Source organism: Girardinichthys multiradiatus, chromosome 6, assembly GCF_021462225.1.
Source record: "Girardinichthys multiradiatus isolate DD_20200921_A chromosome 6, DD_fGirMul_XY1, whole genome shotgun sequence".
Taxonomy (NCBI): domain Eukaryota; kingdom Metazoa; phylum Chordata; class Actinopteri; order Cyprinodontiformes; family Goodeidae; genus Girardinichthys; species Girardinichthys multiradiatus.
In genome coordinates this window covers 7176924-7201580 of record NC_061799.1, presented here as the reverse complement: position 1 = coordinate 7201580, position 24657 = coordinate 7176924, and the positions used below count along the sequence as shown (strand labels likewise).

At 40.0% G+C, this 24657-nt stretch overlaps 1 protein-coding gene across 1 annotated transcript in view; it reads left to right on the top strand.

Moving 5' to 3' along the window:
• The first annotated feature begins 3886 nt into the window (after positions 1-3886).
• Positions 3887-24657, top strand: part of tbl1xr1b (tbl1x receptor 1b) — a 38616-nt gene continuing 17845 nt past the window's right edge. Inside the window, exons 1-11 of the mRNA XM_047369068.1 lie at positions 3887-4075; positions 6376-6432; positions 8280-8383; positions 8565-8710; positions 8876-9086; positions 12531-12657; positions 15037-15178; positions 20395-20458; positions 20541-20638; positions 22672-22732; positions 23123-23244. Coding sequence (XP_047225024.1) covers positions 8326-8383; positions 8565-8710; positions 8876-9086; positions 12531-12657; positions 15037-15178; positions 20395-20458; positions 20541-20638; positions 22672-22732; positions 23123-23244 — 1029 coding nt within the window. The 5' untranslated portion in view covers positions 3887-4075; positions 6376-6432; positions 8280-8325. The remainder of the gene's footprint in view (positions 4076-6375; positions 6433-8279; positions 8384-8564; positions 8711-8875; positions 9087-12530; positions 12658-15036; positions 15179-20394; positions 20459-20540; positions 20639-22671; positions 22733-23122; positions 23245-24657) is intronic.

Here is a 24657-nt window from a genome sequence, read left to right as displayed (position 1 = left end):
GCGATAACCATTAGCAGGGACTGTTTTACCAGCAATAAAGGCCATCCACAAGCCCAAGTTCCGTCTTCATGGTAACCAACTATTGTACTGGCCAATGCATGGTGGTAGTCTCCACTAATTTCATTACACTATTTGTTGTTGTTCTTTCGATTTTTGTTTATCATTGTTGTGGCTTTGGTTGTCTGCGCAATGCTAAACATAAGCAGTAAATCTGCCCCAACACTGTAAGGCAACTAGACCCACACAAACCCATATTGTTTTCTTGGCCTGACAGGGTACATTACAAATTAATTAATTCATAATACTACTTGTTCATGTAATACCAAATCAACTATATAAAAATTGACAGATTGCATCTTTAAGTTAAAGGAACACTGTTCATAAGAAATCCACACAAAGCCCCTTTGAGCAGCCTTTGCAAATGTTGTACGGCTTGTTTATTTCTTCTTGTTCTTCCAGCTACTTTGCTGTTCCATAACTTCTCTGTAAGCAGTCATTTCCTCAACAGTCCGACAAGATGGGGGATTATTGCTGGCTGACCCGAGCTCAACTCGGCTGCAATATTTCCGTATCCTGTTTGGTTTGTGAGGTTATATGAGTCTATCTCTGTGCAGCTGTATCAAAGGACGCTTTCCCCTATATTTTAGGCCGACGCTTACACATCGGTCTAAAATTTTTTCAGGAAAAAAAATAAATAACAGGAAGACAACGTCTGAAGGGCAGATGGGGGGGACCTGTGTTTGTTATTTGAGGTGAAGCTCCACAGTGCAGGTTGCATTCCTATTTGAAGGAGAAAAAATCGTTGTACACTCAGCATGAAAGGCTTCTGCCTCTTTGTTTCTCAGTGACTTAAAATAGATCCTGCTGAACAAGCAGATGAGCTGAGCTGCAGTCCAATTTCTTTGCTGCATTTTCAGTTTCACATACATCAAACACTGTGTATGCTTTCCAAAAAGGTGTCCAAAGTGTGGCCCAAGGCCCAATTGTGGCCCTCAGAATGATTTTGTGTTGCTCCCCGAAGAATGTTACAAAATTGATTGACTGGTACTAGCAGTTCATTAGATGCATCAAGCATTTTTGAAAAAAAAACAGTGACCCTTATCCTGTTCTTGTTACGTAGAATAGCCTCTGACCATTGACCCTAAAATTTCTGAAATTATATATCTGTCTTTTAAGCACAAGACCCTTTTTTATATTTTGGATCTAGCATGAATTACAGATTTGTTTTCTACAAAAATCAGACTACTACCACTGTTTCTTTCATGAAAATATTGCATGTTTAGTTTTTTATTGAACACGTATTTAAAATTTTTACTTTGTGGCCTGTGAGTACTTTTAACTTCACAATTTTGGCCAACATGGCAAAATGTTTGGACACCACTGGGTTAGAGCAACGCTTGTTCTGGTGTTAGAATGGCCAAGTCCAACTCAAGACTGAAAAATCATGATCACAGCCCAAACAGACTGCGCTTGAGCTATTTTGCAAAGCAGAAGGTATCAGGAATCCGGGGTTTGTGTTCTGAATAGGGAGTGGTGGCCTAGTGCTTAGAGCAGGAGGTTTGTGTTCCGGAGGGGACACAAGGGGCTGGGTTTTTATCCCACAGATTGCCACTCTGGGTCCCTGAGCAAGACCCTTAGCCCCAGAATACTCCCCAGGCGCTGCACAACGGCAGCCCACTGCTCCCTATAAGGGATGGGTTAAATGCAGAGGGTCTAATTTCCCCTTGGGGATCAATAAAGTATTTCTATGAATGTAGTTCTGTTGGAGTCCCTAGGTTCTCCACTGGAAGGCACACTTCCACCTGTGGATGGGAGCATCGGAGGCCTGGTCAAGTTTGTTTGGAGTATATGAGGAGCTGGCTGCCAGTCCTTTTGTGTTTAACTGTTAACCCAAAGTGGTAACACAAGCCTCCTGAGTCTCCTTGTGTTTCCTTATATTTCAGCTTAGTTTGACTCTCACCTCGCATTGTTCCTTGTTAAGGTTTCCCTCTACTGACTCCAGGTCCATACTCTCAAGCCATCTACCTCCTTGCAGGATCTTCTGGAAGATCTCCTCTGTAGCCGGCAACCTCAAAGCTCCTTATTTTCCTCTCTATGTGCAACCTGTTTGCCCTCCGACACCCAATATCTTCCGACTATCCCTTTTTCTCCGCCCTCCATCTCACACACACTTGGACCTAACCCTCAGTTCCTGCTCATTCTGTTTGCGTCATCTTCTGAAGCCACCTGTAAGCCTGCATTTATCTCCTTCATTTCTCTAATCACTTTTCTCCCGCTCACAACTCCTCTCTTCCCCAGTGATGCTGCAGTCCATTTCCCTAGTGAAGGACCCAATCAAGATCTCACTAACAAATCATTTATTTCAATAAACCTTTTAAACTCTTTCCAGTCTCCTGAGAGTGTTTGTGCATGTGGGTCAAACAAATTACCAAAACCGTGACTGAATGGGGAAATGTTTCAGTCTTTAAGTGTGCAAAGCACTCTTGGTGCTTCCTTCTCTCCTGCATTGACACAAGCTTCCCATCCCCCTCAACCCTCCATGAATAAGCAGGTGTAGAACAAGGTTGGAAATTTGCAAAGGTGGCAATGACATATTTCAAAACAGTGAAGGACACCTTTAGAAAGAATTGACTCTTGGCATGAAAATCCATAAAAGTGTAACAAGGCTACATTTTTGAGATTTTTGTCTGTAAAAATAATGTATAATTGTCCTTCCATTGCACAGCCACATGCTACTTTGTGGCCGCCTAGCACATAAAATCCCAATAAAAACCATTGAAGTTTATGGTGGTACTGTGACAAAAATGATATTTTTGCAATGTATTGTACTGAGTAATACTTGAAATCATGAAGTGGTTTTCTGTCATTCTGTGGGCGCTGAACATTTCAATATTCAATGCAAATTACAATAAGCCAAAAAGTCATTGGCATGTTGTCCTGCTGGATATCCCAGTTCTGAAGACCCACAAAATGTTCCAAGAAGTATTTGACCCAAAAGTACATTGAGTCTCCTCAGGTGCATTCAGCGCACACGCAAGCTTTCCACAGTTTCTGTTATAAGTAGAGGGAGTTGTTCTGTTCTGTGTCTGCTCTGTAGAAACCTCTAGGGTGATGTCCTTTAGGCATCCCCCGGGTTATCATCTCTAAGCTAGGCTGAAAGGCACTAAAGCTTGTGTTTGGTTATGTGTAGGTTGTGGAAGAAGGGGCTTGGCAAGGGCAAGAGCTGCCAGAGGAAATGCTGGAGTGACTGGAGTTTCCTTCAGCAATACAAAGCATACATTAATGCAAAGTTGTCTGTTTTCACCTCTTGCTGCACACTGCTGGTCAGAGCAACCAAAAAAAAAAAAGTAAAATTCAGATTGCAATGATAATGTAAGCTTGTTGTTGACTTTCCTAGTCTGAATGGCAGGGGGGGGGCATTAATCCACAGCTAGTGGTGACTTACCAAGAAAAAATGAGGTGAAGTGGGGGATGGGCGACAAGGGTCCGTTATGATGATTCCGAACGAACTTCTCAAGGCTAGGCTGTTAGTTGCAGTACTTTTCTTATATCTTCGCTCGTTTTTAAAAAGAAAAGAGGTTTAATTTTTTGTATGAACGTAAGTAACGGGCCATGAATTCATGTTTACTTAACGCTGTCAGCTTGTGTTGAACACATGCAGGTGTCTGATGGCCTTTTAAAAATAAGTTAGAGATACCAGTAAAGAATTAAGTCCATACTACATCAAGTTAATGCACGTTATCCATCTTTTCTGTCACGCTGACCGACAACACTGCAAATACATGCTTCACTCCTTTCACCACGGGTTAATAATTTTTGCAACAGGTTCTAGTGACTGAGGTTCTGAACGACAGTAGTTACAAGCAGCTCATTTTAGCATGACAGGTCACTCCGCTGTGTGTCTGAAGCCGTTGTTGGCTTCTTACCGCCGGGTTTTAGCTTCAATATTATAACCTCACCACAGTTCAACTATGCGCTAAATGGAGCAACCTTGTAATGGATTAAAGCGACAACATGGTCTGACTTAAACGTTAGAGCGAATGGAAGATACCGTCTGTTGGAAGTTTTAACCCAAGTAGGTGTGACATTGTAGCTACACTGTCTTTAGCATAGCATGCTAGGTTTATCCAGTTAGCTAGATAGCTTGTTTGCAAGTCCACGGAAGTAGCAGCATGATGACGACCTTATGGTTCAAAGCAGACATTTATTTTTTTTGGGGGGAGGTAACATTACAGGAATAAGTTGTAATGACGCAATGGAAATAAGTGCAAATACAAAGTTAGTATAATAAACATGCGACGTAAGTTCCAGTATCAAAATAAACAAACCGTACCCCGCCTTGACTGACTGGCATGTGTGTGTTGACGGTTACAACCGGCGCCATGCTGAACTAATTACACACGCATGGGAGCCAGCGAGCTAAGGTTACACGGTTGTAGTGAACACTACCACAAGGATAACTTTTGTTTCATAAACAATTGAGTTGCATTGGTTGATTGAACAGTAAGGCGCTCCAGATGTTCCACGTTACTGATTATTTTAAGAATTACCATGGTGGTACTTCCAAAAAAAACCATAAACTGCGCTGGTCCATCTGATGTACACAATGCCGTCTGTTTAGCTCTTTTTACAAATCTGTAGATGGTTTGGCGCTCCATTTCTTAGTAAGTATAAGCCTTTGCTCATTTACAGGTACAGCTTAATTACTTAGTATATCATTGAAATGTTAGTTTATTTTAGTCAATCATTTAAAAAAGTTTAATTCAATTCAATTTTATTTATATAGCGCCAATTCACAACACATGCTGTCTCAAGGCATTTCACAACAGTCAGGTACATACATTCCAATTAATCCTAACCATTGAACAGTGCAGTCAGATTCTGTTATTTATTCAAATTGGATAAAAAGATTTTCTATCTAAGGAAACCCAGCAGATTGCATCCAGTCAGTGACTTGCAGCATTCACTCCTCCTGGATGAGCATGTATGACTTTGCAGCAATCCCTCATACTGAGCATGCATGTATCGACAGTGGAGAGGAAAAACTCCCTTTTAACAGGAAGAAACCTCCAGCAGAACCAGGCTCAGTGTGAGCGACCATCTGCCACGACTGACTGGGGGTTTGAGAGAACAGAGCAGAGACACAATAAGAACACAGAAGCACTGATCCAGGAGTACTTTCTATGGGAAGGAAAAGTGAAGCTTTATAGAGATGCTGATGTCATTTTCTTATGCTGCGTTCCATGTGTACTTGGAAGTTGGAACTGGAACGCCTGCGAAAGTCGGAATTACAAGTCAGAAATTCGGGGCAACATGACCATACCCAACTTCCGCATTTAAAATGGTTGCTATTCGCATCAATAGTAGTAAAACGTTCCTACTGTGACTGTTTTTAGCAGTTTTTTTATATTTTTGCAGCATTTAGTCAGTCGTACACGTGCTACTTTTCAGTGTTTATACGATGAGATGTGTCAACTTTGTTTATATGCACGAAATACCACGTAGAACAGTGTTATTGTCGATGTTGTTGTAAGGCTGCTGTTGCAGTTGCTAGCAATACAAACAAAAACAAGCAGGAAACTGGAATGCTACAACTCGGACATGACCGACTTCCCAATTCCGACTTCCAAGGTTAATGGAATGCAGCATTAGCCTGCATTTTTCCAACAGATACCTGTCAGTCCAACTAATGACGATGGGCAATATATTCGCGCAGGTCACATTTGGACATTTACGTGGGTGGAGCAATGCACACATGCACAGACAGATTTGCCAATTTAGAACACAAATGTCCAAAAATGGAGGAACTAGTTATCAAATAAAAAAGCTGGCGTTAAAGATACATGTCAATAAACCCACATTCCTGTATAAAAATGTTTTTTTTTTTGTCTGATGTAATATACTAATCCTAAATGTCATGTTTTCATAAGCTGCAAGTGAAAAACCATCATAATTAACAGAAATAAAGGTTTGAAAACATGAGTCTGTAATTAATGTATATAATGTGTTTTAGTTGCTCAACTCAAACTAATGAGCTCACTGTGAATTAATAATATTAATTAGTTAATATTTCTCTATTAAATGCTTATTGGTGTTGAGGTCACATTAAAACAAGCTTATAGATAAACCATATGCTTTGGGTATTTTTGCAAATATTGTTTTTGTTTTTTTTAAACTATGCACTACTAATGTAGTTTACACAGACTTGTTTCATTTTTCAATGTGTTGTCATGTTGACTGTAGTGTAAAATATATAAAAAAAAAAACTATTGTTTGAAATAAGGAAAGAAGCACCACAGTTTGCAGATATGGCGTATTTTAAGATTAATGAGGTCGTTAGTGAACATTCAGGTTCTTTGTTTTTTTCATTTCCAGAGTCCAGAGACGAGGCGGCCATCATGTGCAACTGAAGACATCTTGATGATCACATAGGTAGTGTATTGGCTCTTCTTACTGATGACCACATTCCTGTTATAAGCTGAGGAAAAGAAGATTGTCTTAGTTTCTGGGCGCAGCGATGGTTAACCTTTGTTATATATATTCAGTAATAGGTCTTGTATACCTAACTGTTCCTTCTATACAGTTGCAGTTTACTCCAAATTCAGCTGCTAAAAAAGTGGGGCCTTTAAACTGTTGTAAAAGTTGACAGTAGTGTGGATGCAATCAACTGGTCAGATCTAGATCAGTTTTAAGCAGCAAACAGCAGATACAAATGAATACAAAACTTGTTATTTTAATTCAAACCACTTCATAAACTTGATTTTATATTTCTTTTGATGATGATGATTGTTAATGTCTTATTGTAGTATTTATCCAGAGCCACATTTCTGCATATTTATTAAAACTGTATTTGTAAAGACTTTGTAACTTATTCCTTATTTTGTAAAGTCTGTCCTCACCTCAGACAGTTTAACCACGTCAGGCGTGAAGCAGAAGCACATTTACATCTACCTCAAACGTACACCTATTAGTAGGTTCTAAGTATCAGTTACATATTGACATTAATGGCTGGAACATTTGTCTGGAAACCTTCAATTATTTTAGACTGACTACTCTTGAGTAACTTCTGTATTCGTCAGTTCTTGATACTCAGACTTTCCTGGTAATTAAGATAAATTGATTCTGTATACGTAGTCGTGCCCTGTTGTGTAATTTGTCCCAAGAATTCAAGGGTTTGAAATGCAACTGGATGTGGTCACCACGTACTTTTTGTAGCCATCAATTAGACTCTGCCTCGATATTTGCCAACTGTGAATTGGTAGATTTCATTTGAATTACTTGGTTTTCTGGCACAGGATCCTCTGGCTGTTTATTGGATGTGGAGCTGCAGAATGTTGAAGTTGTCTTTCCTTTCATTGTTCCATCCACTTTGTGCAGTGCACCAGTACCATGGCAGCTGAACAGCCGCACATGATTCAACCGCCACCGTACTGAACGCTGGGTAACAGTGTTCTGCATCATGCTGTGGGAATGATTTTCTTTTTAGGTAGAAATGGGAAAGCGGTTCAGAGTTGATGAGAAGATGGATGGAGCTAAATACAGATTAATACCAGAAGAAAACCTGTTAGAGGCTGCAGAAAACCTGCAGCTGTAACAGATTATGGTACCCAAAGTATACACTCAGGTGTGCTGAATACAAATGCATGTCTCACTTTAGATTTTAAATTGTAAAAAAATGTCTAGCTGTCACGAAGAAGTTCAAGGGTGTAAATACTTTTGCAAGTCAGTTAAAGTTGCAAGTTGCAAGTTATGTTAAAGAAATCTGGGCTTCTTATAATTAAACTTTGAGTTTCATCTTTTGAGTTCTGTTGTTTAGGAAAAGTAGCCAACTGGACCTTCTGACCGTGTTGTCATGGGTTTCTGGGGGGCTTTTACTGGATTCCAGCCCTGTGGGTTCAGTTGATCTTGGATGTCAGCCTTTGGGACACAGCAGAAGAAGTGTTGACTCATTCAGTGGGGTGGCAGAATGCAAACAGTGGACATTCTGTTCTTTTTCCACACTCCATGTTTATTTCCACATTTCCATTTAAACAGCGTAGGTTCTGCATGAACAAAAATAGAGCACAAACACAAGCACTGTAGGGATCATTTCCAGATGTAGGTTAATGAGTGGAAACTGGTGCCCTGCCTTCAGCATAGAGGCATGTATATTTAGGGAAAGTAGGATGGAAAAAGTATCATTCGGCTAAGATCTTTCTAACTGTCTGGTTGAATGTTATTGTGTGTAATGCAGCCGATATTCATTTTCTTTCTGTGCTTCTGTCTTAATTTTTTTACAGGCTGCTGACCTGTGCTGACCCAATGGTTTAACTAGCAGGACTGAAAATGAGCATAAGCTGTGATGAGGTCAACTTCCTGGTTTACAGATACCTACAAGAGTCAGGTACATCTGACAGACAGAACTGCACAATGCACTGCTTTCTATGCTATTGCTTAGAAAAGTTTCAACATTTACAGTCGAATAAAAATTATTTTAATTTTGCTGCTATACAGGCCTCCTCTGGGCGCCCGGCTAACGAGCTCTGACTCCATACTTGTTTCCAATTTTTCCATCCCTCCTCTAGGCTTCTCCCACTCAGCATTCACCTTTGGCATAGAGAGCCACATCAGCCAGTCGAATATTAATGGAGCCTTGGTGCCCCCTGCTGCCCTCATCTCCATCATTCAGAAGGGCCTGCAGTATGTGGAGGCTGAAGTCAGCATCAATGAGGTCAGCTTCCTCTTAATTAGGGAAAACACCCATCATGGTTTTGCTTCTTTATATATTTTCTCAACATTGTTCCTTATGTAGACAACAATGTCCACAGATCATTAAAGATCTGAGAGATTTTATCCTAGAGAAGGTTGAATATAAAGTTGCCTCTTTTCTGTCTAGGATGGGACCTTGTTTGACGGACGGCCCATTGAGTCGCTGTCTTTGATTGATGCCGTTATGCCAGATGTAGTCCAGACCAGGCAGCAGGCCTACAGGGACAAACTGGCTCAGCAGGTGGCAGCTGGCAGCAGCAGCACAGGGCCACAGGGAAGCTCCAAGAATGGAGAGGGATCCACCAATGGCAAAGAAAATGGATCACATGCCTTAGCCAGTAAGTAAACTTGTGGTTGTAAAAACATCTCCACACATACCATGCTGCTGCTGTGGTGGTTTTTAGGAAAAAACAATATGTTAGACTAAGAATACACTGAAAAATTAGGTAGGATTTTATGGAGTTAAATTTGTCTCAATATTATTCAATCAAACAAAAAACTAATCTCAATAAAAAAAAACTAATCTCAATCAAAAAAATAATATTCAATCAAAAAAAACTAATCTCAATCAAAAAATATTAAGTTGTGATCAAAACTTTCAGAGTTTTTTCTCACAAAGAGAAAAAAGTTATTTGCAAAACATAAACTTTTATTTGCACATGTCAACAATCTTTGGTTACGAGTCTCGCTTTTTTGGTTTTGACGCTCTCTGTTTTTGGTTGAACTCAACGAATTTTGAGTTCTGGAAACATGAACATCCTGGGCGGGGCCTAAAGACGAACGCTGTAAGACGTTTCCCTATTGGTTAGCGCTGACTAAAGCAGCAGACTCTGATCCCCCGCATCTCTGAACTTCTGCTCGAACTGCAGGGCTTGCAGCGTCGCTTCAATGAGGAGACATCAACTGTACAGAAGAAAACTGCGGTCAAGTGAGCCGACAGTCAGAAATACGCGGTCACGCCAGCCGACACTAGCTCTCTCTTAAAGATTAGCGTAGCGCATCCAAGGTTCATTACGGTAATGGAGCAGAGAGGACGCCGATCCTGGCAACGGTTGAGAAAATAAGAGGAAAACAGAAAAGTAACCTACAGAACATTTATATTAATTAAATTTTTACAACTTTCATGTAAAAGAATAAATATTTTATATTTTACTGTACAGTTTTGGAGAAATATCTTGGCAAAATACCTCAAAATGCTCAACCATTATATGCATTTGTCCCACTTTCAGGAATTTATTTCTCCAAAACCATGAGAGGTGACAACACAATCATTCAGATTATATTAGAGGGTCATCTATATTATAACCAGAATTAGTATTTCATAATTTCACTGTAGGTTTCTGGTGAAATACACAACTACCCCAAGTGTAGTATAAAACTTTTTTAATGTTTTCCGGCGATAATGTAGTTGTGTAAACCTGAAATATCTGCTCAGTTTACTAAGATATTGCATAATTGCAAATGTGCTGGAACATGGGCTAACAGCCTGCTCGCCTCGCCAGCTGTCAGGTGACCAGGCAGTCGAGGCTCGCTATACCGGGGGTAGGATGCCTAAATCTCTGCACATCGTTTTCAAACTCCCGCTGGGTTTCCCCATTGAGTGAAAGTTAAACACAGATATAATTCAGTCAAATGATATTGAATTATTATTATTAGGCTTTACAAATAAATGTATTTAAGCTTTGTTCAGAAAGTTAATATTTTAGTGTTTAAGTGTTAAAAGTTTTACCATTACATTAAATGAAATAGTATTTTTCATTATCAATCTACTTTATTTAGAGTGTTATAGTTTTATACCTTTGAACATAAAAAATAATTTGAGCATTTTAAATGGATGGTTAATTAAACAGATACATTCAAAAATTCACAAATTTTCTTTTTTTTTTTTGTAGTTTTTTTGTGTTGTTCCGCATCTTTTAAGAAAATTAAGAAAGTGTACAGAGGAAAACTTCTTGGAGGAAAAAATTCTTCTGGGACAAACAGTCTTTCCATTTCTACTGAAACCTTCTGTTTCCACTGAAATAATTTAAACACATTTCAGTAGTATAGGGGTTGGACAATGAAACTGAAACACCTGTCATTTTAGTACGGGAGGTTTCATGGCTAAATTGGACCAGCCTGGTAGCCAGTCTTCATTGATTGCACATTGCACCAGTAAGAGCAGAGTGTGAAGGTTCAATTAGCAGGGAAAGAGCACAGTTTTGCTCAAAATATTGAAATGCACACAACATTATGGGTGAAATACCAGAGTTCAAAAGAGGACAAATTGTTGGTGCACGTCTTGCTGGCGCATCTGTGACCAAGACAGCAAGTCTTTGTGATGTATCAAGAACCACGGTATCCAGGGTAATGTCAGCATACCACCAAGAAGGACGAACCACATCCAACAGGATTAACTGTGGACGCAAGAGGAAGCTGTCTGAAAGGGATGTTCGGGTGCTAACCCGGATTGTATCCAAAAATCATAAAACCACGGCAGCCCAAATCACGGCAGAATTAAATGTTCACCTCAACTCTCCTGTTTCCACCAGAACTGTCCATCAGGAGCTCCACAGGGTCAATATACACGGCCGGGCTGCTATAGCCAAACCTTTGGTCATTCATGCCAAACGTCGGTTTCAATAGTGCAAGGAGCGCAAATATTGGGCTGTGGACAATGTGAAACATGTATTGTTCTCTGATGAGTCCACCTTTACTATTTTCCCCACATCCGGGAGAGTTACGATGTGGAGAAGCCCCAAAGAAGCGTACCACCCAGACTGTTGCATGCCCAGAGTGAAGCATGGGGGTGGATCGGTGATGGTTTGGGCTGCCATATCATGGCATTCCCTTGGTGCAATACTTGTGCAAGATGGTCGCGTCACTGCCAAGGACTACTGAACCATTCTTGAGGACCATGTGCATCCAATGGTTCAAACATTGTATCCTGAAGGCGGTGCCGTGTATCAGGATGATAATGTACCAATGCACTCAGCAAGACTGGTGAAAGATTGGTTTGATGAACATGAAAGTGAAGTTGAACATCTCCCATGGCCTGCACAGTCACCAGATCTAAATATTATTGAGCCACTTTGGGGTGTTTTGGAGGAGCGAGTCAGGAAACGTTTTCCTCCACCAGTATCACGTAGTGACCTGGCCACTATCCTGCAAGAAGAATGGCTTAAAATCCTTCTGACCACTGTGCAGGACTTGTATATGTCATTCCCAAGACGAATTGACGCTGTATTGGCCGCAAAAGGAGGCCCTACACCATACTAATAAATTATTGTGGTCTAAAACCAGGTGTTTCAGTTTCATTTTCCAACCCCTGTATATCTGAGAGCGTTTCAGTAGTGCGTGTGAGAGCGTTTCAGTAGTTTGTGTGAAAGTGTTTCAGTAGTACGTGTCAGAGTGATTTAGCAGTGTGTGTAAAAGCAAGTAACATTTCAGTAGTGTGTGTGAGAGCAAATTCAGAATAATGTCCCTAACGGCTTCTCTAAATACTTGTAACCTTTTCCCCAGGATTTTAAGCAAAAATTTTGAATTCATCACTAGAGATTGGCCTTAAATGTTTAATCAGGGATTCTTTGTGTCAGACTGTTAATTTGGGCTTTGCTTAACCCGTGTTCCTTATTCTTGAGAAACACTTTCATTCACATTAGTTCTGATAAAAAAACAGTATATTGGTCATTTTCCTTTATTCTCGAAAGTTTAACTTGTATAATGTTTGTATAGTAGTCAGTAAATTCTAAATATTATCACCTATTTCTTGATTTAAATGTACTGACTTCTCTCTCTTGTAGATAACCACTCAGACATGATGGACCGGGATGTGGAAATCCCACACAGTAAAGCCATGGTCCTGAGAGGCCACGAATCGGAGGTTTTTATCTGTGCCTGGAATCCAGTAAACGACCTCCTTGCCTCTGGGTCAGTAGTGTGTTTCTGTCTGTGCTTACATCTCTGGTTCCGCATAAAGAGTTACAAAGTGTACCAGTGCAGTACGGGACTTAATAAAAATGTCCTTTTAATGGTTTTCCTCTGCCAGAAACATGCATTTGAACTGTCCTGTTCTATTTGCAGACATGAGTAAATATTGGACTGATAATTGGCTTCTTTAGGAGGAAAATCTTTAGTTAACAACTTGATGTTCTAACAGTAACCAAACCTTTTTCTTGTTGTAAGAAAACTTTGAAAAAAACTCATTACCGTATTTTCCGCACTATAAGGCGCACCGGATTATAAGGCGCATAGAATAGAAGCTACTGCAGTCAAACGTTTGACTGGGGTTGCGTTATGCATCCACTAGATGGAGCTGTGCTAAAGAGAATGTCAACAAAACAGTGAGATAAGTCAGTCAAACTTTATTAATACACTACAAACCAGCGTTCTGATAACTCCATTCACTCTCATGGTAAGGTCTCCTCTACATAGAATTCTATTGAATAGAGCCAACCGCACGTTAGGAATGCATTGGAGTCTATGAAGTTGAAGTTGAAATCAAACGTTAGTTAAAACGTGAAAGGGAACTTTTCCCTGATTCAGTAAACACGTAAAAGAAACAGTTTGATGCACTAAATCAAATGTTAGTACTGTTAACCTTTCCTGTTTCTGTCCCCTGACCGTAGTCTGATGACACAGGGGAGACGCTTTCTCCAGGGCCGAAGTTACTAGTTTCCTCGGGGTTAACTCCCTCACTCATACGTTGCTGAGTTGAGCATGAAGAAACAGCATCAAAACACTGAATTGTTGACGAGATTCGGGGTTCTTTTTAATGACTTTGCAGCACGAAAAAACACAGGGCTTACAGACTCATACACCGCTGCTCCGGTCGCCGTCTCTACCCACCCCACACACACAATAATACCGACGTCACTCCTTCACTCTTGATTCTCAGCTACGGCAGCACACAGCGCCACCTCTGTCCGGAGGAGTAATGTCAACATCTTCCATACACACACACGAAACATACACCCCACACACTGAGCTTCTAATCACATATAGTTCAGGCAATTCCTGCAACAGTACATTCAAACGTTATACACACACAAGTGGTGTTGGACTAGGAGTAAGCACAGTACAGGTGTTTACCGCTATTACTTCGGCGACACCCCTGACTACGATAGCCGTAATGCTGCAAGCGGTGCAGCTTTGTAGTTTACCAGTCGTACTGAAACATTTTGACAGAGCGCCGTGTACAACCAGTATGGATTAACCAATTGATCCATATATAAGGCGCTCCGGATTACAAGGCGCACTGTCATTTTTTGAAAAAAATTAAAGGTTTTTAAGTGCGCCTTATAGTGCGGAAAATACGGTAATCTTCTGTTTCTCAGATACAAATAATTTCTAACTTAAAACACACAGAAGGTTATCTTAAAAATAAACCTTTCTGTTTTATGTTGTGTTAAAATATTACTGTTAATCGATCTCAGCTACCAGAACAAGACATTAATGCATCAGGTTAATATCTTACCAATAGATCAGAGGGTAGATATAGGGTTTAACATTTCTGTATGTTAAATGGTGCAATTTATAGCAGTTACAATCTGCTATCTACATGTTTATCTGCTTTTTGCAAATGTAATTTCATCACATAGCCCTTTGCTGGAGGAGCCACAGTGTTTCACTTTGTTGTTGTTAAATTAAAAGGTCCGAGTCAAACATTGTATTAATCTCTGAGTCATAACACCCACTTTTTGAACCAGGTGCCCTTTTTACTGTTCACACCTCCAGTGTTACGTCTCTGGGCTTGTTAGCTTGGCTCCAAACACATTCCTGCACTTGCAGAAAAGAAGAAATGTGTAAAAGAATCTGAATGCACTAGACTACCTTTTAAATGCAAGGATTGGTTTTATGTTTATCTGTAATAAGGGTTGGCTCTGTCATTAAAAACAGATACTATGGAGGTAAGTGTTCATCTGGATAGTGACTGTTTTCAGCCATTCTCTTAGAAATAAGGACACCTTCTAAAAGTATACAAATGGTGAAAATAAAGTCATCTCTAGGACAATCCTGTACCTGTAAGGCCAGATATAAAGATAAACCACCTGAGTGCAAATGACTTTTTTTGCTTGTAAAATGTGCCTTTCCTTTTTTCTTCAACAGATCATGTGAAAAAGGTTTATTAGGAATTTTTAAAAAAAGAGTTTTGGATTTGAAGGTTTGGGTTCAGGTTTCGATTAAATGCCTTTAACCCCAACCCAGCTCAGGATCTGTGATGGTCAGTTTTAAAGCATTTTTAGCATTGATCTCAGACATCCAATCCATTCCTCGGTGCTTAACGTTAGCTTGTCTTGACCCTGGCAGGTCTGGAGACTCAACGGCACGCATCTGGAACCTGACTGAAAACAGCACAGGTGGATCCACCCAGCTGGTTCTGAGGCACTGCATACGGGAGGGCGGTCAGGATGTACCCAGCAACAAAGACGTCACCTCACTGGACTGGAATGTGAGCATGTTTGTGTTTTGTTTAGTTGTATAACTGTTCTAACCTCAGTTTTTGTAATCTAACCTAGAAATGTTTGTAGCTCTGTGCATGAATGTGTGCGCTTGTGCATAAAACCACTTCTTATTGCTTAAGGCCTATCATCTGGCCACATGCAGTATTTTCATTCTTTCCAGAAGAAAAATACATTTTTCTCTTACTGTTTACGTAAGTAGCACAAGCAGTGGCATAGCATACATTCACTGCTAATATTTGATGTTAATGTGAGTCTCACTTGCAATGTATATTATAGTATAACTAGAAAACTTCGGAAGAAATTTAGACGGGGCCTGCCTCTTGGTGCGTGCTTCTCGGACTGGAGCTTGTTATTTAAAATTCATTGTCTATGCTATTATCAGTTAAAAAAATTACTAGTAACTCTGGAAGACTGAGGCTTTTATTTTGAAATTTTCAGTAAGCCTTATTTTAAAAAGGGCCAACATAGTCCCATTTCCAACACTTGATGAGCTCCAAAAATAGTGTGAAGCCCAGTCTTGCAATGATCTATAGTTTAAAATGTAAAGGCTTTTATTTTGTCTTATTTTGAAAGTCCAGCATGGTTGTCCTTTTAGGTCTGGGTTAGTTCCATTAGTTATATAGAACCTGTTTGCTATTTAAAAATAATTATGTATGCTATTATAAGCTTAAAAAATCATTAGTAAGTATGGAAGGTTGAGGCTTTTATTTTGAAAGGTTCAGAAGGCCTTATTTCAAAGGACCCGCATAGTCATATTTCCTACACTGGGTGAGCTCCAACAGTAGTGTGAAGCCCAGTCCTCCAATTATTTATAATTTCAAATGTAAAGGCTTTTATTTTGTAGAGCATATTTTGTCTTATTTTGAAAATCTAGCAGGGTTGTCCTTTCAAGTTTGGGTTATTTCCATTAGTCATATAGAACCTGCTTGCTTGTCTAAAATAATTGTTTATGCTATTATCAGCTTTAAAAAAAAATCAGTACATATGGAAGGTTGATGTTCAGTGTGAAAAAAGCCTTTTAGTTTGTAGAGTATGTGTAGGTCTTATTTTGAAAGTCTAGTGTGGTTGTTGGCTATGACTGACTTATTGTGATCACTCATGGAAGCTTCTGGCCTGAGCTCAGCCTCAGAGCCACTCTCTGTCAGAGGTTACTTAAGTTCACTGGCAGCTGTGTTCTGTTGCTATGGTAATTAATGAGCGCCCAACAGCTGCTATTTCTCACGCAGCACGACACTTTGTGTCTCCCCCGGCCTAGGCTTTTAACATGGAGGCCCTTGCTCCTGAACTACTGCCCATAACTCTGAAACCGTAAGGGCTATCGACGTCATTCTTGGACCGTTTTTATCAGAACGGACAGGGGAACGATAATAACCATCCTTTTTTGTTGAAAATATAGTAATAAAGACACAACACTAGGTGAAAAGAGAGGGAAAATGGAGAAAAAGACAAAAATGCCTGTACATGCTCCTGAACAAAGTCTAATATCTCGGAAACCATACATGGTATTTGAAAAAATTTTGAACTGTGGGCGAAAGCCATCCCTCGTCCCCGAGCATGGAGATTTTCATAGCTCTATGTCATTCACAGTATAAAATAAGACAATGGAAAGAAATGGTGTCATTCATGGATTACTGGTCAAATTCTCATTGAAAATACATGGGAGAAGGCCTACAGAATTGTACTGACTCTTGGTGATCGAGGTGCGTTTGACAGAAAACCGTGAGACTTGAACAATTTTAAAGATATTGTGTGAAAGCAGAGGCCCGGCCCTACAAACTGACCAAAAATAGTGACTTTAGAGCAAAATTTGTGGCCGTGAGGGCGAGTTAAAAATAATTTTTCCTGAAAAAATCCCCGCTTTCTACACTCTAGTAACTGCCATCTCCACTGTAGAAATGGGATTTTCTCGCAAACTTTGTGTTGCTTGGAGTCTAATTTTAGAGAAACTGTAGCAGATATCAACAAACCGTTTTCCTTTCTGAAGAGCCGGCGTATTTCTCTACAAACTGAAAGTCAAACTGTGTTTCTAGGTGAAAGTATGGCGATACAGTAGAGCCTCAAAAACAGTGAATTTTGAGGATTCCTTCCGCCCCTGACTCCATTCATTTCTATGGGATATTGGGGGGTGGTTTTTCGTTAATTACGTCGCCATGGTAACGCCAATAAAAGTAATAGCACACCTCCCGAGACCGAGCCGGACGTTTTGATATATATATATATTGTGGGGGGGCACGCTACGGTTCGGGCCGCATTAATCTGGATGGAAGAATAATAATAAAGAGTCCAGTTTAGAGGTGAATAGTAATAGGTGCCTCCTATGCATTGCTATGGCAGGCCCCAATAAAAAGAATGGGATAAAACAAATAGCAATTAACATGGCCTGTAAAAGTATTCATGCACATTCACATTATAACTAACTTAAATATATTTTAGAGATTTTATGACTTACACCAAGTTACGAAAGGAAAGTTAAAGGTAAGTCCTCCTTGGATTATACCACCAGCCAATGCAGGGAAGACAGCAAAGATGTGGAAGAAGGTACTCTGGTCACATCAGACCAAAATGTAACTTTTTGGCCTTCATCCAAAATGCTGTGTGGCAGAAAAGTAATCCTGCATATCATTTCAAGCACCCCGCTGTGAAATGTGGTGGCAGCATCATGCAGTGGGGATGCTTCTCTTCAGCAGGCACAGAGAACCTGCACAGAATTCACGGGCGGATGGCAAGATCTTAATACAGAGCAAATCTCTAGAAAATCTCCTAGAGGCCACAGAAGACTTGTGGCCTAAGAAAATGCAACCAGTTTTACATCTAAATGCTTTGGATCAAAGCATATTCAGGTGTTAGACTGGCCCAGTCAAAGTCCAGACCTAAACCAAGTGCCCTTGGTTACACACTGATGTGATTTTTCCAAAGAACCCCATAATCAACTGTTATCACCAATGCAATGACTGTCTGTGGTGAGGCATAAGTGAGGAGAAGAGAACCTAAAGAAAACAGAATGTTCAAATGGCAAACATGCTGCCAAAATGGCTCATTTAGAACTTGGACTTTTATAAACTAACACCTCTCTAAAACGTTTAAGCCACTGTTTTTGCATGAAGTGTGGCACAGCTAATGGTCAGATCTTGTCCTGGGGTTTGCTAGATAATTTCTTGAAAGTGCATAAGTTTAAATGGATTTTCACATCATTTTGTAGATGGAAATGCTTTTGTGTTTTTCTACTGTGTGCCATATTCATTTACTGTCCCCCAGTAACATGAGTGTTCATTTTTAGACCCCTGGAGTATTCTCTGGAGTTTTACCTTTATTCTGGTACTAGAACAATTCAAATAAACTTTGTAGTTACTGAGATGTATTCCATTCATTCTGGGCAAGTCATTTTCTAGCAGATCTCTAATTTATCTGCTAGAAAAAAGACATCTACAGGGGTTGGACAATGAAACTGAAACACCTGTCATTTTAGTGTGGGAGGTTTCATGGCTAAATTGGACCAGCCTGGTAGCCAGTCTTCATTGATTGCACATTGCACCAGTAAGAGCAGAGTGTGAAGGTTCAATTAGCAGGGTAAGAGCACAGTTTTGCTCAAAATATTCAAATGCACACAACATTATGGATGACATACCAGAGTTCAAAAGAGGACAAATTGTTGGTGCACGTCTTGCTGGCACATCTGTGACCAAGACAGCAAGTCTTTGTGATGTATCAAGAGCCACGGTATCCAGGGTAATGTCAGCATACCACCAAGAAGGACGAACCACATCCAACAGGATTAACTGTGGACACAAGAGGAAGCTGTCTGAAAGGGATGTTCGGGTGCTAACCCGGATTGTATCCAAAAAACATAAAACCACGGCTGCCCAAATCATGGCAAAATTAAATGTGCACCTCAACTCTCCTGTTTCCATCAGAACTGTCCATCAGGAGCTCCACAGGGTCAATATACACGGCCGGGCTGCTATAGCCAAACCTTTGGTCACTCATGTCAATGCCAAACGTCGGTTTCAATGGTGCAAGGAGCGCAAATCTTGGGCTGTGGACAATGTGAAACATGTATTGTTCTCTGATGAGTCCACCTTTACTGTTTTCCCCACATCCGGGAGAGTTACGGTGTGGAGAAGCCCCAAAGAAGCGTACCACCCAGACTGTTGCATGCCCAGAGTGAAGCATGGGGGTGGATCAGTGATGGTTTGGGCTGCCATATCATGGCATTCCCTTGGCCCAATACTTGTCCTAGATGGGCGCGTCACTGCCAAGGACTACCGAACCATTCTTGAGGACCATGTGCATCCAATGGTTCAAACATTGTATCCTGAAGGCGGTGCCGTGTATCAGGATGATAATGCACCAATACACACAGCAAGCCTGGTGAAAGATTGGTTTGATGAACATGAAAGTGAAGATGAACATCTCCCATGGCCTGCACAGTCACCAGATCTAAATATTATTGAGAAACGTTGGGGTGTTTTGGAGGAGCGAGTCAGGAAACGTTTTCCTCCACCAGTATCACGTAGTGACCTGGCCACTATCCTGCAAGAAGAATGGCTTAAAATCCCTCTGACCACTGTGCAGGACTTGTATATGTCATTCCCAAGATGAATTGACGCTGTATTGGCCGCAAAAGGAGGTCCTACACCATACTAATAAATTATTGTGGTCTAAAACCAGGTGTTTCAGTTTCATTTTCCAACCCCTGTATGCTCTCCATCCAATCTGGCCAAGCTTGAGCTATTTTGCAATGACCAATGGCCACAATGTTTAGTACTTCCAGCTGTATTTGCAGCAATATGGGCTGGACTACCACTTTATAATTATGGACTATTTTGAGTTGGTTTTTTATAATAAAGAAAACCCAGTAAGGAGAATTGTAGCTGCGATGTGAGAAAAATGTTCAAGCGATTTGAATACTTTTATAAAACACTGTATAATTTCTTTTTTGTTCATCTAATCTAACATCTCATTGTTCAAGGCCTCCCCTGTGGTTGCCTAGCATCATTTCATTCTTCCTACAAAAAAATACTTTTCCACTGCCAAGGTCAGACACAACGTAAAACGTTAAAAGTTAATGTTTTGTCTTAAAGTGAATCTCACATGCAAGTACATTGTGTAAAATAGTGAAAAAGTCGTAAATATGAAGATGAAACAATTTTACGTCGAGTCTGATCCTAACAGAATCCTTCCTTCCTTCCTTCCTTCGTTCCAGAGCGAGGGCACATTACTGGCAACAGGCTCATATGATGGCTTTGCTAGGATATGGACAAAAGACGGTAACACTCACAGCTTTAATTACACCCCAGCCACACATGCATTTATCTTGTTCCAATAGTCACCTGATTATTTTGTCTTCAGGAAACCTGGCCAGTACTTTGGGTCAGCATAAAGGCCCGATATTTGCACTCAAGTGGAATAAGAAAGGAAACTTTATCCTCAGTGCTGGAGTAGATAAGGTAAGCCTCATTGATTTTCAGCTGGCGTTTAGCTGCATGCCGTATTTTGTGTTTCATGCTTTAAATTGATCTGTTGTTTCAAAATAGCCAGCCTTTTGCTGATTCTTCTAAATCTGAAACAGAATAAAGAGAACAAGGATAGCTGTAGGTCCATTTACAAATGTGAGATTAAGAATAATGAATATAAAGTGTCATTAATGAATATATGTAGTTGTCATATATACAGATTTCTGTCAAATTGGTGCATGGTGTTGATCATGAAATTACACATCAGCTTCTTGTTGCACTCTACAAATGTTTCTGACAGCTACATAAAATAGAGCATCCAGCTCACTCCGTCAGAATTATAGCAAATGATGGGTAAACATCGCCATCTACTGTAATGAAGTGTAATGACATGTACAACGTTGTTTCTTTACAAGGCATGGGCTGGTATGAGACTGATATTTGCATGAAAACTAAAACAAAATGTAGAACATGATCTAGTGATCCGTTTTTAATAGAAACAAAAAATTAACAATTATTTACTTTGCTCTTAAGTCAATACAACAAATGAGTAGTTATAGTAATGTTTGTTACATGTATTTATTATTTGGATTTTAATACATGAGCAAAAATGTAGAATAAATACCTCTTTCATTTAATATCAGTTTTCAAGGAAACATGCCTATTCACAGAATTATATCATAGTATTATAATATCATATATCAAACTTGCAAGAAGTATTAATTCTTAATGCAAATCCTAATATACAGCTGTTCAATATACATCTTGTTTGCTGACCTCAGTCGCTTCTTAAGGACCTTCGTCCTCCAGCAGTGCACCAATGTAAGCAGGATCTACAGTTGTAAACAGGGGGAGATGCAGGTTGCACTAAGAAATTTCAGCTTATGCTACAAAAGAAAAAAAGATTGAATCAGAATGCAGAGTTTATAGCCTGAGATGAAACAAAATGTTTATTTATAGCAGTAAAAGTTAATGCGATGCACTCAGTTTAGTGAAAACAGAGCTGGATTAGTTCTCAAGAATTCTCACTTGAATTTATATTATCTGACAGTGACAAACAAGACAGTACTTATTTCAACACTTGTGTCTGTAAAACACGATCGTTTATGTTTGGTAGATATAAAAGCTAATTTTCATGTAGACGGTGTGTGGGTCACTTTTTATTGTTCAGTTGCAAAACCTGCTGTTGCTATAGTGAGATAAAAGTTCAATTTATGGTTTATTATCAAACACACATGGAAACATTAGGTTCAGGGAATGGTTTAGGCCTCAACAAAATTCACGGTTTTATGTGGCCCTATGGGAAAAAAATATTACCCAACCCTTTGATGGAGTAACGATGAGTTTATAGCAAGGTGGTCAGACTGCAGTCAGCTGTTCAGCACACAAGTTACCTGTGTTGTTACTTTAATAAGAGAGATGGGTGGCACTCCTATAGTCTTTAAAACACAACTGTTCTTGTTTTCTGCTACTGTAAATATTTCCAAAGAGCCTCAGTTGGAAATGTGGGAAAAGTGCTGAATCATTTTTGTGAGCCAGCTGACAGGGAGTGCACAGCAACAGGTGCGGGAGGAGCAGCAAGTCATTTGTGGAGTATGGAAGAGGTGCAGGCACACAAATACATTTGAACACCAAAGCAACAGAAACCTTTATGAGACGGACTTTCTTCTTCAAGGCTTTTTTCTTCTCAATCAGCACAATACTGGAGCCATACTGCCCCCGAAACAATCGATTGTTGCAACTGCAGTCTAAAATCTCTGTGTAAAAGCAAACCGCGCCAACTGAAGGTGGGAATTTTCTCCCTTTTACTGATCCCTGGACCGATCCCTGGATTGGACCAGCAGTGTGAATGTGTCCTTAAGCACCAAATGTTTGTCGCTGGATATGAGATCTGATTAGCTGCCTCACGAGCACCTGTACTAGGAAGAGAGAGAGGAGCTTGTACTTTTAATCAGTTATAGAGATGTTGTAAAGAGATAAACAGTGTGAGTTTACTGTGAATCGTTTAACCCTCTTCCTCCACACAGACAACAATTATTTGGGACGCACACACAGGAGAAGCAAAGCAGCAGTTTCCTTTCCACTCAGGTGAGTGACGAGAGTCAGCTGGTTTGCTCCTCTTGACTTTTCATGCAGCAGTCTGTTTTTAGACCAGTTTTTTTACCTTGTGGTGAACTGCAGCAAGACCCTACCTTTAAGAAGTTCAAGTTCTCTCTGTCTTCAGGGTGTTTTTACAGCCTAACAAATATGTTTGATGTTGTCATCAACCAGCTAAGATTGGTTGCACAACTGCTCTGTGCCTCTGGTTTTGTGTATTGTGACACTTAGACCAGAGTCCTTAAGACTAAAGTGTATTTCCATGCCCTGATAATATGGGATCACATTGTGAATGCCATTTGTAATATGATATCTAGATTCAGATCATCATTTTCATGTCTTGTCTGTATGATGGCCTTCTGTTTCTCTGCCTTCTAACAGCACCAGCTCTAGATGTAGACTGGCAGAACAATAACACGTTTGCCTCCTGTAGCACTGACATGTGCATCCATGTGTGTAAGCTGGGTCAGGACAGACCTGTCAAGAGTTTCCAGGGACACTTGGTACGACAGCTATCACAATGCTCACTCATATGCATGGTGGAAACACAGGTGCTCTGTTGGCCTGGTTTGCTCCAGTAATAGCATTATGACAGTATGTTCGCCCTCTTACGGATTTCTTCTTTGTTGTTTTCAAATGATGATTTCATTTAAGGATAAAGGCTATCCAAACCAAGCTGACTTTGTGTGAAAAACTATTTGCCCCCCTTGTTAAATCATGATAGAACTGTAATTGAGCACAAAAGCTGAGTTCAGTTTTACTACCTGCATTCAGGTTTGATTACTGGTAAACCTGCTGAATCAAGAAACTACTTAAATAGAACATGTCCAATAACTGGAAGTAGGCTAATGGATCTTAAAAGCAACACTGCAGTGCTGAAAAATAGCTTTGGTTCTGAGGTAGCTGGTGTCTTTCCTCCAGCAGCTTTCAGAAATATTTTAACATAAGGTTAAATCATTGTCTCCTTCATGCATTAGACACACATCTGCAAACAGCAAAAGTGTTGCACAAACGTTTTAAATGTTATTTGGCTTATCTCTAGTTTTTATAAAGCTTTGATTTGCTGATACCGATTTTGGCCAACTCTGGATTATCAGATTATAGGAGTACAGAAAACAATAATTCAGATTATTATGAGTGGTCATTGAATTTGCATATTAGGAGCAGATGAGTTGTCCCATCACAAGTGTGAGATAGCTGTCCCTGTAAAATAGATCTAAGAGTATGTAAGAGCATATTCTGGAGAACATAGATTATTACCTTTACTCTTGGATTTCCAAGAGGGTGCCAACATTTCCCTATCCAGCCTGCTCCACGACAGTCATAGATTCAGTACTTTTTTTGTTTGGGCACTATTGGCCTTTATTCTTTTCTGTTTTTTTGGAAAGTAAGCTGACAGGAAATGGAAATGGGAAAGGGGAAGAAATGGGGCAAATGTCAATGGCTTGGGACTTGAACCTGTAACACCTGTGTCATGGACCAAAGCCTCCATAAATTGCTTGTGCACTTAACTCCTGCGCCACCACCACTACACAAAGATTGCATACTTAAAAAGAAAAACCAGCAACTTTGCTGCTTTCCGTTTAGCCTTCCTTGTGTCCGCTGAAGGCGTTGCTCTGTATTGCAAGAAATACAGTTTTCTTTTAAACAGCTTCTTGCTTATTTTAAACACCTCAGTGGTACGTCAACATTCTTCCCTCATAAACTGCCTCCACACCAAAGAGTGTTGTCATCAGGGTAACCTGGCAGTGTTTAGGCCCTGTACTAAACACTTCACTGCCCAGAAAAAGGTTTCTGAGTTTCTATGAGCTTCTCTAATTTTGATAGTCCATGTATGTTTTTTGCTACATTTTCATTCTCTCTTCCCCCTTTCCATTGTTTATCTAATTCAAATGATGTACTGCAGTTATATCTGA